The sequence below is a fragment of the Leptinotarsa decemlineata genome, unplaced genomic scaffold (assembly GCF_025532065.1).
Source record: "Leptinotarsa decemlineata unplaced genomic scaffold, Ldec_3_MD MMD2_P_RNA_scaffold_2, whole genome shotgun sequence".
NCBI lineage: Eukaryota > Metazoa > Arthropoda > Insecta > Coleoptera > Chrysomelidae > Leptinotarsa > Leptinotarsa decemlineata.
In genome coordinates, this window is record NW_027412529.1 from 4,485,939 (window position 1) to 4,502,472 (window position 16,534).

The 16,534-nt window shown below is 34.7% G+C and overlaps 1 protein-coding gene across 1 annotated transcript in view; it reads left to right on the forward strand.

Moving 5' to 3' along the window:
* The window catches only part of LOC111517422 (succinate dehydrogenase, subunit A (flavoprotein)), a 31,643-nt gene extending 21,713 nt beyond the window's left edge, over positions 1–9,930 (forward strand). The window contains 2 exon segments of the mRNA XM_023173581.2: positions 3,255–3,641; positions 9,270–9,930. Of these exon segments, the coding sequence (XP_023029349.2) occupies positions 3,255–3,641; positions 9,270–9,419 (537 nt within the window). The 3' untranslated portion in view covers positions 9,420–9,930.
* The last annotated feature ends 6,604 nt before the right edge of the window (positions 9,931–16,534 follow it).

Sequence of the window (16,534 nt, forward strand, 5' to 3'; positions counted from 1 at the left end):
ATAAAAATGACAAAATTTCAAGTCAGGTTACTTCACGATGTTTCGATTGTTAGTATCCACAATAGTCTTCGGGTGATGACTGCATTTTATTTTATTGTAATTTCATTTCAGGTTTTTTTTTTGCTCAATATGATTGTTATGTTCAGCTATTAATTTCAATTTTATCGATTCTTTGAGAGATTTCAAATCATTTTATATCATATTCGAGTCATATTTATCAAATCCTCAACAAAGAACGAAAGTTATAAAAAGTGGACAGATATTTAAGTCTGATATCAGGGAAAATTCATAGGCATTTCACAGTGAAGTGTAGCAGGTCTATTAGTCTATTAGTGATTTTCATGAAAGACATCTTAGATATTTTAAATAACGAGGGGGCTACTATTACTTATTATGTCGATGACACAAATTTACTAGTTCCTAACTGCAACTATCGAAATTCAATTACCAAATTATCCCATTTAGTTGAAAAAATACAGCACTGATTTTCTAAAACTGGCCTTATTCTTAACACCGACAAAACCCAGGTAATTTATTTAGAACCCTTCAACAAAGGATTGAGTCACCAACAACTCTTCATTTAGCAAATAATCAAATGAAAGTACAAACCTCAACAAAATCTTTAAGTATACACATCAATGAGCATCTTCACTGGCATACCCACATTATAAATTTAGGAAAAAAGTTGAATCAAATCTGCTACAGATAAGGATTATTAGTAGTTATCTTAACAAAAAAAAAAAGTCATATATGCAGCAAATTTTGAGTCTTCCGCAAAATTTGCTACACTATTCTGGGGATCTTGTAGTGGCATATCAAATTTGGAATTACTATGTTCAAACTGAAGTACCGCCAATCTTGTTGGGGCAAATTCAAAAGTAATTATATAATGACATTACAGGCACTGTACATTTATTTATATGTAGAGTACTTATTCAAACATAAAAATAAGTTCTTGGAAGCGGGATCAAATCATACTTACCCACTGCGGAATGCAAATATGTTTCCCTATTCATCGACTAACACTAACCGAAAAGCATCCTTTATATGTATCAATTGAGTTTTTCAATAAATTACTATAAAATATCGAATCCGGTGAGAGCGTTAAAACTTTTCTTATAGACTTGGAACTATATTCAATTCAGGAGTATATGGATTGCTGTTAACTTCGATTTATATTAAGATGTTTTTATTCCTACTTTATACTGATGGTTTTTCTTTTTAATTAAATTGAAGCATACCCTGAATTATTATTATTATTAGACAATGGAAGTCCAAACTAATGAAATTCACCATTAAACATTGTCAACCACCTTCAAACAAATTTCAAGAACAATTTAATTGTAAAAGAAAACGTTGTGAACAAGTTATTCTTTTTTTACAAGTATCACATCATTTAAGTCTTGAAGCTTGGCAGAAGCCATCAATTTTTCATTCTCGAGCGGAATATTTCCAAAATGTTTGAAGTTCGCAATAATTAACCCCTTATCTAAAGGCGGAGATTGTGAGTTGGTTACAAACCTTAGACCCATTTCACTTTTGCCAACTCTTGCAAAGCTTATAGAAAAATTGGTGACGAAAAGAATGATCTAATTTCTCAATACTAACCACTCACTTAGTAATTGCCAATTTGGTTTTCAAGAATCAAGGAGCACCAATGATGCTATGTTCTCAGTTCTAGAAAAAATATATTTCAGTATCAATGAGTTTTGCTGCTGTGTTTTGTGACCTTGCTAAGGCATTCGACTGAATAAATTGGAAATGTATGGTTTCAGAGATGTAGCGTTGAAATGGTTTCATTCTTATTTGTCAGATCGCACCCAGTCTGTATTAGTTAATAATAAGAGATCTGAACCTCTGTTGGTATCTTGTGGGGTTCCGCAAGGTTCAGTACTCGGTCCACTACTGTTCCTGCTCTTCATAAATGACCTATCTCTCATCAATACGAAAGGAAAAATAACTCTATTTGCTGATGACACTACTATTGTTTGGCACTCAAAAGACAATACTGAACTATATAATAATATATCGGTTGATCTAGACATCGTTAAAAAGTGGTGTGATGCTAACAGACTGGCATTCAATACCACAAAAACCTGCATACTAACCTTTAAATGTATATTAAATGAAATTTTTCTAGGGAATACTTTGATTAGCTCCGTCTCATCAAGTAAATTCTTGGGTTCGCATGTAGATAATAATCTATCCTTTGATATCCACATCTCTAATCTATGTAATAGGATGGCTTCGGGATGCTATGTTTTAAGGGTTATTACCAAAGAACTCAACTTGCAAGCTGCAAGAACAGTCTATTTTGCGGTAATAGAATCCCGCCTAAGATATGGAATTTGCTTCAGAGGTAATGCTTCTCAGTTCTTGTTACAGTCTGTGTTTATCTTACAAAAGAGAGCGGTTAGATATATTTGTAAGGCAAAACCGAGAGATTGCTGTAAACCCCTGTTTATTGATCAAAAAATCTTGACTCTGACATGCATTTTTATCCTTGAAAGTGTGTGTATGATGCACAAAAAATTTAATACTACCAGTGATTCAACAAACTCTTATAATACTAGGCATAATAGTCACTTAATAGCACTACCCATTCCTAAAAGCGCATTAATAATAAAATGCATAATAAACAATGCCAGGAAAATGTTCAATCATTTGCCAGTATATCTTCGCTCCACTTCTTCATATAAAAATTTTCGAAGTGCTGTAAAATGTTTTTTGCTAAATAAAGCTTTTTATACTTTAGACGAATATTATAATGAAGATTTTGACTAACATTGCAATCACTTGTATACGCACTTTATATTATTTTACTTGGTTTTATTATTTTAAGGTGTTTACTTAATTTTGGATTGATCCCTTTGTGTTGCATATGTATATGTGTGTGTGTGTGTGTATATATAGATATATGTGTACATACATAAATGTATTTCTAAACTTTGTTAACAAGAATTCTGTTCTTTCGACAATGAAGTTCTTTCTCTCTCTCTCTCTCTATATGGCTTTACGGGGTATGTTGTTATTTGTGAGATTAGCACGCACAAAAGCACAGACAGACAAAAATTCTAAAAACCATTGTTTCAGTTTCTAATGCGTTAATAAAAACTCTCAAATAATAGTTTTTCTCAAATAACTTCCATGTAAAGATGAATTGATATTTTATTTATATATACAGTAATTTCAAAGTATATTTTTTAGTAAAGTTGAGGATTTTCTATTGGAAATAAACTATCTATCTTTTACAGAATGCCGGTGAGGAATCTGTGGCCAACTTGGACTGGTGCAGGTTCGCCAAAGGGGCCATCCCGACTGCCGACCTGAGGTTGCAAATGCAGAAAACCATGCAGACGCACGCAGCTGTGTTCAGGACAGAAGACACGCTCAAGGAAGGCGTCATCAAAATGAGCGACATCTACGGAAAACTCAAGGATATCCGCGTGGCCGACAGCAGCTTGATATGGAATTCCGATCTGGTAGAAACTTTGGAGTTGCAAAATTTGATGTTGAACGCTTGTCAGACGATCGTGGCTGCTGAGAATCGCAAGGAATCCAGAGGGGCGCACGCTAGGGAGGATTACAAGACGAGGATCGATGAGTATGACTATAGCAAACCTTTGGAGGGGCAACAAAAGGTTAGTGACAATAATGATTTATTATTATAAGTGTGTTCTGAAATAAAAAAGATAAATGGGAGAATCTGTGTGATGCAGTCTGTGTCCAAACAAAAAATGGCCCAATCAAAGGAAGATTCTCTATTACAATAAGCAATGGGTCTCTCAATTTGCAATAAACTCAACAAAAAATGTTATTATCATGAAAGCATACCATAAATTGAGAATATTCATTTATTTATTCACGGTTTCAAAACTAATTCAATCAATACAATAAAAAAATCAAAATAAACCAATGAAAGGCATAATACAACAATTAAATTCAGTAGAAAAAGTAGAAAACTAATAACTTAATGGGGAATGTTCCTCAATTTGGGTTATCACAGCAAATGCAAGTTTGAACAAAATAAAGTTGAGTTTAATTCATGAGTTTTTCAAATTCACTTCGAAAAGTACTCAAATTGATGTTTCAAATGTTGGGCTTTAATTTTTAAAGGGATTTGTTTCTAATTCATATATTGGCAGCAGCACCTATATCAAGTTGAAATAATTTATAGCTACTTAGATATACTACTTTAAAAAAGGAAAATTATCTTTATAAATCAACAATTAAGGCAAAATATAAATTATAGTTCAATACCTCCTCCACAAGCCACATAAACAACATTTGTTTTGTTATTTATTTATATAGAGGAAGATAGGTTAGGTGCACAAAATGTCATAAGTCACAGAATGTCTCGAAACTCTTTGTTTATCTCATGCAGGTAACACATTCATTGTCTTTTATTAGCTATAACTGATGTTGCCAAATAGTGAAATAGAAATGAATCCCTTTAAACGTTGAATGCATTATTTCGTTCCTCTTTTTCAAGTATTTAAATAATTAAAAAAAAAAGTTGAAATGATAAGTTTAAAAGTTGAAATGATCATCACAAATAAAAGAGGTGATCTTGATAACTCTTTAGAATCATGTTATGTTGCTTCGAACCAAATCTTTTATTTATTTATTTATTCAACGGCAAAGCAAATTTACAAAAACATATTTAACAGAGTGTGAGGAACTGCAAAGTATTTTTGAATGGTCATGTCTGATGTCTACATTACAATTTACAATTTTACAAAACATTTAGCAAAGTGTGAAATACAAAATATTAATAAACCCTTATGTCTAGTGACTATATTACTAAAAGATGAAACAATTCTGGTACTTGCAAGAAAAAAGATGTAACAAATCTGGTACTTGCAAAGAAAATGGTAAGGTAAAGAAAAGCTTCGAAAATGATATGGCCTTTTCAATTGATTTTTGAAGACCTGAAGTGATACGTTGAACAGATCTAAGCTATTATGATATTGATTTCCTAGCTTCAGAATACGAGGAATCGGACTATTCAAAGCATAATTGGTATGGAAAAAATTTATATGAAAAATGTCAGGATTTCTCGTATCTTTTTGTTATATAAGAAAAGTTACTAGTTGAAGTAGTTCTGGGCAGGTTAATCTCACTATTCATTACTTTGAAGAGGAAACTCAAGTTGATAGAAATTCTCCTATCTTCCAATGATTTTATATTTAACTTGGTTAAGAGTTGACTGTATTCATATTCATTTCATTGAATACCAAAGTGAAAAGCAATATTTTTTAAGGATTGTTTTTTGAACATTCTCAATCAAATCGATATTTACATTATAGTAGGGGTCCCATATAACCGAACAATATTCAAGAAAGGATCTTACGAAAGCACAATATAAAATCTTTTTTGTTTTAATTGAAAAATAAATAGAAATTGTCAACACAAAACCCAGCATTTTGAGACTGTTTGCCACAATTTCTGATACTTCAAGATTAAAATTAATTTCGCTATCAAATTTAACTCCCAGATCGCGAATAAATGTTCCTGTTTTAAGAGCTATATTATTCAATGTATATTCGAAGAATATTGGACTTCTAATTTTAACAAACGTAATGATTTGACACTTATCAATGTTTACCTTTCAACAAATTATTTCTACACCACATGGAAAAAAGTTCCAGATCTTTTTGAACTAATCTTCCTGGCAAGAATCTTCCTGGCAAGTAATTGCTCGATAAAGTTTGAGATCATCAGCAAACATAAGAAATTCTGAATATTTGAAAACAAACTCTATGTCCGATACAAACAAGTTGAACAGCAGTGGGCCCATATGGGATCCCTGCGGTACCCCTGATGTCTTTTTGTCGTATAAGTCAACATTGAATTTTTTGAAAAGAGAAATGAAAATGTCTTTATTTTTTATCACTTTTAATTGTAACTAACTTTACTGCAGTTTCGTCCTATATGGACATTAAATAAAAGAGTTTATTGCATTAGTTTGAGAATGTCCATATAGGACCAAACTGCAGTAACGTTAGTTACAATTAAAAGTGGTAAAAAACTTTCATTTCTCTTTTCATTATGATCTCCTACCAAGTAGTAACGGCTACGTCCATCAATTTAATATATTTTTTTATGTATCGTGATCTCATTATCTTTAGGTATATTTATTCTAGAGAAGTGCCACACCATTAAATTTCTAGGTGTAACTATGAGTAATACACTTGATTGGGAATCACACATAAGTGAAACAATAAAAAAATATAACAGTAAGCTTTACCATATCAGATGTCTTCAGAGAGTAGTGAATATAAATGTACTAAGAAACTATTATTTTGGGGAAATATGTTATGGGGAATGTCGTCTTCAACACTAAAACTATGTCTAGTACAAAAAAAATGCATACGTGCAATGTTAAATAAAAATCAGAGAGAATCACCTCTTTTTGAAAAATTGAATATAACTCTCACTTTTCTGCTTATATATATTGGAAGTTTCCTGTTATATACATAAAAACAGAAACAAAATTCCCTGTCATAATGACATCCACAATTACCCAACAAGATTCAGTCATCATCTTTACACACCACAACGTCAGTTGAATATATGCCTGTATGGCCCTATTTCCAATGGAGTTAGGGTTTACAACTACTTATTGACAAAAATCGATCAGGAGGTATCTTACTTCAAATTCAGAAAAACGCTGAAAACATACTTACTGGTTAACTTGTATTATATAATGGGCGAGTTCTTATATTCGTAGTGAACTCTGTTTGCCCCTAAGAGCATTTCAAAGTACATGTATTGTTTGCCTTATTCGTGTTTAATTTTCTTTTGACTTGTTTTATACCGAGTAAACACAGTGAAAGTAAACTATTGAGAAAGTATACAACCAATAATATAGAAACACAAAGTCATATCTGCGAAAAGAAGATTGGTCCAGTGTATATACAAGTCATGATGCTAAAGAAAAATTCATTAACTTTGAATGTATTTTTATTATGTCATGTTTTATTATAACATTAGCTTTCCACTCACGAAAGTAAGATTTGAATCAAAGAGAGCATCAAAATGGATAAGTCTTGAGGTTACAGCCTCAAAAGATATTTAAATGCTTGCATATAATATATAAAGGCAAAATCCTTCTGAAGAACATAAAAAACATCTATAAAACTTATAAACAACAATATCAAGAGTCACTATTGGAGGCTAAAAAAGCACATTGCCACAGTATATTAAGCAAAACAGATAATTACAGCAAAACTGTGTGGCAAATCATTAACTCCGAAACAGGTTGTAAAAACAAAATCTTAAATGAACCAGAAAATCTAACAGCTAACCAGATTAATGACTTCTTCATCAATAACATAAACACAACTCTATTGCACTATCCAAAATCTGATGTTGACCCTATTGCTTTTACGGATATAAAAATGAACACAAATAAGTCGATGTTCTTTAGGCCTGTAATGACAGATGAGGTGGGAATAATCATAACTAAGTTAAAAAATAAAAAAACTGTAAATATAAACGGTGTGAATGTTTTAGTCATAAAGAGTTCCATTGAATGTATAACTCAACCGTTAACAGATATTATCAATACTTGTCTAAGTGAAAACTACTTACTTCCCTCAGCAATTAAAAATTGGTAGAATCCTGCCAATTCATAAAAAAGGCATTCCATCCGAACCAAAAATTTTTCGACAGATAGCAGTACTGCCAACCTTTTTGAAGATTTTCGAACACATAATTTACGAACATCTAGTAAAATATTTAGATATAAATAATCTTGTGAGTCTTCATCAATTTGGATTTCGGAAAGGAAAATCGACGTCTGATGCAATACACTTTCTCACAAATATTATAAAAGACGCCTTTGCTAACCAAGAAAAATATGTGAGCGTTTTTACAGACCTTACTTCAGCATTCGATTCTGTAAATGACTCGATTTTATTGGCCAAATTAGATTTCTTCTAAGTGAGAGGTGTTTGCTTGGACATGAAGTCATACCTTAACGAAAGATATCAAATTGTTGATCTAGGAAAAACCAAAAGTGAAAAAAGAAAAATATTAAGAAGAGTGCCACAAGGGTCAATATTGGGGCCACTTCTGTTTCTAATCTATATCACGACCTGCCTCACGTGATGAACTCGTCAGACATAGAAACTATATTGTATGCAGATGATGCAACCCTGAGCAAAAAAAATAGGTAAAATAGATGATCCTCATATGATTCATACTGACATATTAGAGAAAGATCGATCATGGTTCACACCAAATGACTTGATTCTCAATGAACAAAAAACAGAAACTCTAACTTTTGAAACAATTTGCTTAAATCGAGATAACAAATAGAAGTACAAATAGATTCCAACCTGATATGGTTAGACCATATAAATAGCATGTGTAGTAAACTTAGCAAGACGGTTTTTGCTATCAGAAGAATTAAAAAAATAGTAAATCAAAGTCCGGCACTTGCCATATATCATTCACTTTTTCATTCAGTCCTTAGGTATGGTATAATCAATTGGAATAATGCATCAAAGGTACATCTTAATAGAATATTTGTCATTCAAAAATCTGCAGTAAGAAGCATAATCTCTGCCAATTATGATGAAAAGTGTCGATCAATATTTGCAAAACTTAAAATAATGACCATATACTCAGTTATTGTCTATGAAAATCTGCTTCTTGTTCAACAAAACTTGATGAATAAAGTTGGTCACAAGGATATACACCAACATGATACACGAAATAAATCAAACCTTGTTCCTACAGCTAATAGGTTGAAAAGAACAGATAATATAGGAATTAAGCTATACAATGCCTTATCTGTCGAATTTCGTAACTTGCGATTCAGAAGATTCAAAAACTTATTGAAGAAAATATTAACCAAACATCCTTTATATGAAATTGATAAATTTTTCGAAGTTATTCAAGAAGAAAGAGACGCTTGTGGTCACCTCCCGAACTTTTACTCAACTTTGATTATATATAATATGTTAGATATGTGATTTATAATTTGTAAAGCTAATGGCTTTACATTTTAGTCAATTTTTATACAATTGGAATTTTGTCTTGTTAACTTGTATTTTTTTGTAACTCTAATTTATCTACAAGCATTCTTTAGAAACTATATTGACGAATCTTATCCTCTAAAACCTATTTTAGAAAATGTATTGACGTGTCTAAAAACTGTGTGTTTCTCGAGACTAATAAAATTATCATTATTAACATAATTACCTTTAGGGTCTTTGAAACCAATAAAGATTATTTTTATTATTTGGAATTTTTTCCAGAAATCTCTGAAGGATCACTGGAGAAAGCACACATTGACGACAATTGACGAGAAAACGGGAAAAGTCTCCATCACTTACAGAGCGGTCATCGACGAAACATTGGATAAAAAAGAATGCTCAACGGTGCCTCCAGCAATAAGATCGTATTAATATTATTGCTATTTGTTGATTAGGTGGATTCGACAATGCCAATTATTATTTCGCATCTTTCTGCATATACAAGTTCCACAGTAATCATCAGCGGGTCAAAAGTAGTCAATATACCAAATAATAAAACACAAAAATCTGTATCGGTTGTTATATCTTGTAATATTTATGTACTTACTAAGTGCTTGCTTACCTGATTTGGGATATTTGCGCTGTGTATCGAAATTGGCTTTTGTTTTGATCCTTACGTCCTGGAAAACCACCCAATCAAAAACTTTTTCAAAATTATGCTTACTCATAACTCAATGTACTTTTCGAACGGTAGTATTAATTTTCTTTTTTTTTGAACTGCTTCTTTTCATGAAAGTATTGCACAATGCTGTAGTAGGAGTAATTTATTTGAAATCTAGGCTTAAGAGTATTTTGAGTTTTATCCAAGAGTATTTTATATTGTGAAATGATGTTTTATGGTTGTTACCAGTTATTGTTTTAAATAAAGTATTTTAAGCAATTGCCAAGGTTGTTTTCCTGACTGATAGTGTATTTAAATTTGTTTTGGAATGAAGTCTTCTGATCCTTCTGAGAAATTTGAAGAAGTCAAAATTGTTTCATTTCCAACAGTAGTCTAATCAATCTAGATTCTATGAACACACTGACGTCTAACATCAGCTCAGTATGTTATATGTGTTATTTAATTTATTTATCGTAATACTAGTTACAACCAATTGAAAATTAAATTAATTGATAGTCCTATATTTTATTGACAATATCATGTGAACCATGATATATCAAGTTTTATGAATGTCTACACTTTGTTGATAAGATTATTGTATCTTCAGACAATAAAGTATATTTATTATTATTATTATTATTAAAAGGTCAGGTATTATGTTTCTAAATTTTAATTGGCGTCTTGTCACCCCAATAGTGGGAAACTATGCGAATCCAACAAAATTTTCATGGGGACAACTTTTAGGAGTATAAAACCTCGAAATTTTCGTAATTTTTCGCTTATACCTAAAGACTATCCAAATCCAAGATAGAGTAAAACAAAACAAAACCGAAGCGTGATGTTCATGTAATCGCCCAGTGTCAGATGGAAAGGGCAGCGTTCACTGGTGAATTCGCCTTCTTGGTACGAGTTCGGTACCAGCACAGGGTTGTAATCAGTCTTTTGTGTGGCGTGCGTTATAGTATATTGTTATAAATTGTTTTCCAAGATGTCCAGTACAGACACTGCTGATGATACTGTGAGCTATCCACTGAATCCAGCCAGGAAACTATCCAGAAAAAGACATTTGAGTGTTGAGATGAAAGAAGTGATTTTAAATGTGTTCAAGAAAGAGATGGAAGAAATTGAGACATTGACTGTCGACGAAGTCGTATCGAAAGTTTCCGATAAAATTGGAGTGTGTTGCGCTTCGATTTACAATGTTTTACGGGAATATAAACAAAATCATATATTTTCCAAACCGAATACAAATCAGAATCGTCAAACCATTATAAAATTAATAGATGATGCTGATAAACATGTAATCAGGAGGAAAGTGCATGAGTACTTTTTCAAAAATGAAATACCCACGATAGACAAAGTACTCACAGAAATAAATGAAGATGTTTCATTGCCAAGTTTTAAGCGGTCAACATTCCATAAAGTATTGAAACATTTGAATTTTGTATGGAAAAAACAAGGGCGTAATAGTTTATTATTGGATAGAGAGGAAAATGTGTTATGGAGGAGAGAGTATTTGTTCAAAATTAAATATTATAGGGAACAACAGAGAACAATTTATTATATGGATGAAACCTGGGTTAATGCTGGTCATACTACCCCTAAAGTATGGATCGATGAAACTGTGACCTCATCTAGGAGGGCCTTTCTAGATGGACTATCCACCGGATTAACAAATCCATCAGGTAAACTTATATTTATATTAAGACGTGTCTCAATCTCAATATATAAAAAGTAACCCGAGTATATGTTTCATTTACTTACATACCTATTCATAATTTCAGGTAAAGGAAAATGCCTTATTATTTGTCACATCGGCAATGAGAATGGGTTTGTTGCTGAAGGGCTGTGGTGTTTCGAGTCGAAGAAAACTGGAGATTATCACGAAGAAATAAACGGCGAATCTTTCGAACAGTAGTTTTCCAAAGTTCTACCCCATCTGGAGGATAATGCTGTGATTGTAATGGACAATGCACCTTATCATTTGCGACGGTTAGAGAAGATTCCGACAACGTCTTCAAAGAAGGTTGAAATCCAGAATAGTCTGCGATCAAAGAATATTAGCTCTGAAGACTCAATGCTAAGAGTACAGCTACTAAAAATTGTCAAGAATACCAAAATATATAGTCGATGAGATGGCATCAGGCCAAAACAAAATTGTCCTTCGCCTGCCTCCATACCACTGCGAGCTCAATCCCATCGAGTTAATATGAGCGGATGTGAAGAATTTTGTAGCTCAGCATAACACCACGTTCAAATTTGCAGATCTCAAAGTACTTTTTGATGAGGCTTTGAAAAGAGTCACAGCGGAGAAATTGGAGAAGTGTGTTCGTCATGTGATATCGGAAGTCGAGACAAAGATGTGGAAGGTTGATAACATAATAGAGACACAAATCGAGCCACTGATAATTCAGATTGGTGAGGATGACACTACTGATGAAGAGACAAATTCATCCAGTTGAATAATTTTGATTGATATTCCTTTTGATTTTACATAAAATAAAAATTATCAATAAAGAAATAATTACGTCTCTTTTCATATAATGCTTGAGTGCGCTGTGAAAAATCCAATGAAAATCTTTTTATATTACACATATTATCTGCATTTTTCCCGTTAAACTGCAAAACTTGTGCATTTCACTCGTTATTATAAAAAAGTTTTCCTAAGTATGATATAGCATTTGCGATCAACAAGATGTTGGTTCTGTATACGACCCTGGCCAATTCTTGGGATTTTCAATATCACGTGCGTAGGGCATGTCAATGTTTACATCCACTCTATCTTGGATTTGAATTTGCTTTGGTTAAGGAAGCCTCCCACAGAATAAAAATTTCTTTCCTAAATTGGTGCGATCAATGCGTAGAATGACCTAGTGGAACATCAAAATGTGTTCAGAAGATACGTCATATAGAAAATATAAAATATATACATACAGTACATAAGAAAAAATCTCACACTACAACAGTTACGACTCACATTTGGACATTAACAATAAAACTACACATATACAGGGTGTTTATTACACATGCGGCAAAAAACTAAGGGACTATTCGTTGGAATATTCTTAGGATATTTTGTCCATTGATGATTTTTGATAGGGCGCTTTGTTTCGAAGATACGGGGCCAAAAAGAATTTCGACAATAATTTTGGCAATTTTGAAATTATTAACGTAGCCGAAATAAGAGTATAGCGTACTACACTGGACCTACCAAGTAATAAAAAATCTAACAATTCCGTTGGTATCTATCAACAACATTCCGATTACTACAAAAAGCTGCAGACAGTGTATTTGAATAGTATGTCTTGAAAGTGATCATTTGTATGTGTCGAATAGGTTGAAACTGATTGACTTTGTCTATTTGACGTGCATTTTCTGTGTTTAATATTTGAAGTCTTGTTAGTGAAGTCCTCTATCATGAATGGCTATAGTAACACAGAGATGGCTGACATGCATTGCTCATGGCAATTCATTGGTAGCTAGGCGGTTGTACAATGAACGATTTCCTAATCGTAACGTGCCTGATAAAAAAACCTTCCAAAGTATACATCAACGACTTAGTGAAACAGGAGCTTTGAAGCGAAATGGAACACCAGGATGGCCAATGACAGTAAGAACGGTAGAAGTAGAAGAGACTGTGCTGGCCATTATAGAAGAAGATATAGGGTACTCGCTACCCCAGATTCTGGTTACAAGAAATGCAGTGCGGTTTATGCACGATGGTGCACCAGCGCACTTAAGCATATTGGCTCGAGAGTTTTTAACAGTAATATAAGGAGATCGCTGGATTGGTCGAGGTGGCCCTCACTTATGGCCTGCTCGATCACCAGACTTAAACCCCCTGGATTATTTCCTATGGCGCCACCAAAAGTCATTAGTTTATACTACTCTAGTGGATGATGTGGAAGATTTGAGAAATCGGATAATTGTTTGGTATAACGCAATCAGAATTGATCCTGGTGTTTTTGAAAGAGAAGATTGGATTCTTGCATACGAGCGTGGGGTGGTCATTTTCAACAGTTCTTGTAGATTAAGAAACAACATGTAATTTTTGGTAATAAATTGTTATTGTCAAAATTCTTTTTCGCTCCGTATAGTCCCTCAAATTTTTGTCGCATATTAATAAACACTCTATATACACGTATACACATATAGACCAACCCGCAACTAGAAGGAATCCGGGTGTTGGTAAAGGATCTTTGGGGTCCTTATCTGACCTTAGTCTTTCTCTGATAGTTATCATGGGCCTAAATATTGGTTTCACGTCGCGTTTTTCTAATATTCTCCCGATCCGGTTAATAAAATTTTTAACATAGGAAAGCTTTTTCTTTGACCGTCCTAACTGGGGTTTCTTAGGCGTTCTCTCTTCTGGGTCATACGACCCGCTTAAGTTCTTCGCTGTACCCATTCCTTTAAGGGCATTTTTCAGGAGATGGAGGGCCTTAGGAAGACTCTCAGGTTTACAGACACGTCGTGCTCTCTCAATCAACGTTTTAATTATTTTACCTGAACAAAAACTAACTACCAGCTACAAAGCTGGTAGTTAGAGTTTTTGTTTCAGGTACCTGTCTGTGTGTGCTGGTTTCCTGTACGCTCTGTGGCCCAATGTATCATCGTCACGTCTGTTCACAAGAACATCCAAGATGGCTGCAGTCTCCTTGAGTTCCTCGTTCCATTGTGAACTGGATTTTTGAGTCGAGAGAGTTTAGATATAACAGAAAATTGTTTGATGTCTCTTCACCATCTTGCCATCTGGACTATCTATCCATTGCGGTACCATCCGGTTGTTCGTAAAAAAACACCATCTCACTGGAAATAAGTTGATGATAAACAATGAGCGATGAGGGCGGTTATATCTGTTGGAAATACTCTGTCAATTAGCGCCATATTGTGTCCTTGATCCCAATCATCGTTTACAAGAACATGTGTCTTCTTTTTGACAGCATATTCAGCTACAGCTGATTTGTCAGTTTGTCCTTGTCAACAGAAATTCAAAAACACAGGGATAATATGAAAAGAAACGGTAATGGACATTAATAAACTATGGCCAACTCTCCTTAATTGTACACAAACAAAGTCAGGTAATCCAATTAGGAGAAACCAAGCCACGCCCACCTATAATAATATAAAACCGTAGTCGAATACCAGCACTGTAGTTCACCGGAGGTCGACTCAATAACTAATAAGTTGTTGAAGAGGCTCCCGGACAACTGCGTTGAGTGCTTACTGAATATAATCAATAGTTCGTTAGCCCTCAGACACTTCCCCAGTAGGTGGAAGCATGCATGATGATCCCAAAACAGGGTCGCTGTTCCCACAGAACTATCGCCCGATAAGTCTACTCTCTTCGGCGGCTAAGCTGGCTGGCTGTTCTCCAAAGGCTCAACGAAGAAGTTGAGGACCGAAATGTTCTGCCTGATGAACAATTTGGCTTCAGGAGAGACCACTCCACTGAGTTACAGGCTCTAAGGCTGGTCGAAAACACCATCCGCGAGTTGAACACAAATAAAAAAGTGCATATTGTCCTATTAGACATCTCGAAGGCCTTCGACCGTGTTTGGCACGAAGGTCTTCTGCATAAATTGAACGCTTTCGACCTACCTCGGGGCCTCGTGGATCGGGTCCTTCCTGAAAGACAGGACATTTCAGTTTAGAGTAGAGGGATCTCTGTCTGACAACAGAGATATCCTTGCTGGAGTGCCACAGGGGGCCGTGCTCTCTCCTCCGTTGTACTCACTTTACACCAGTGACCTTCCGAGGCCCGAGCGTGTGAAGATATCTCTTTACGCCGATGACACGGCTCTCCTCTCATCTTCCATGGGTCGGGAGCTCGGTGTCGTCTATATGCAACGTGCATTGGACGACCTCGAGCGCTGGTACCTTGATTGGAAGATCCGAGTGAACCCGGATAAGACTCAGGCAATAACCATAGGAAGACTGAAATCTTCTCCGGCCAGAAAAGTGAAAATCTCTGGAAGGGAGATTAACTGGCAAGCGCGGGTAAAGTACCTCGGCCTTCTAATAGACCGTAGGCTCACTTGGAACCCGCACATAATGTGCGTCAAATACGATGTTCAAGTCAGTCATCATGTATGCTTCAGGCGTCTGGGGACAAGCGGCTCCGTCCAACATTTCCATTCTGGAAAGGTTACAAAACAAGCTAATAAGGATGATTGTGAATGCTTCTTGGTTCGTGCGGAATGAAGCCATTCGCAGAGATTTGCAGCTGCCTTCCATTCGGCAGTTCATCCAGTCGAGAAATCAGAGAGTTTTTGATGGATTATACTATAGACGACCCCTCCCGATATAGAAGGCCCCGACACTCTGTCGAATGAGGCCCCTATATCTTCTCATGAAAGATGAACGTTTTCATCCAATTCACCCCAGCCAGGCAGGGGTACACCGTGAAGGGCGGTACTGATGTCTGAGGACATTCATGCCGTCAGTTATGACCCGTTTGTCCTTCTGGCAAACATCAGTTCAAAGGGTAAGGGAGCCAGGCTCCAACCTGACTAAATTCAAGATGGATATCGAGAGCACTGTAGTTTCTGCGTTGGCAACAACAGTTCGAGCACTTCGATCGTTATCGTCTCTGATGCCTACCGCAGCAGTACTCGAAACGTCAGGCATAAATACCTGCAGACCACGTTCAAAAAACCCGGAAAATAGTTTTGATGCAATAATGATAACGTCTTGAAATTGTTTTTTCTTGTAATTCAATTTTCAAATGAAAGTAGGTGTCAAATGAAAGTAGTTGTTACGGAAGCACTTTCTTCTTCCAATGTGTATCTGAAAATAACTTCTATGCATGATTTACACAACTTCGCTAAGCGTTTATTTCAAAAGTCATTGCTTATTCTTTCTTTGGAAACTTCCCACATTTATT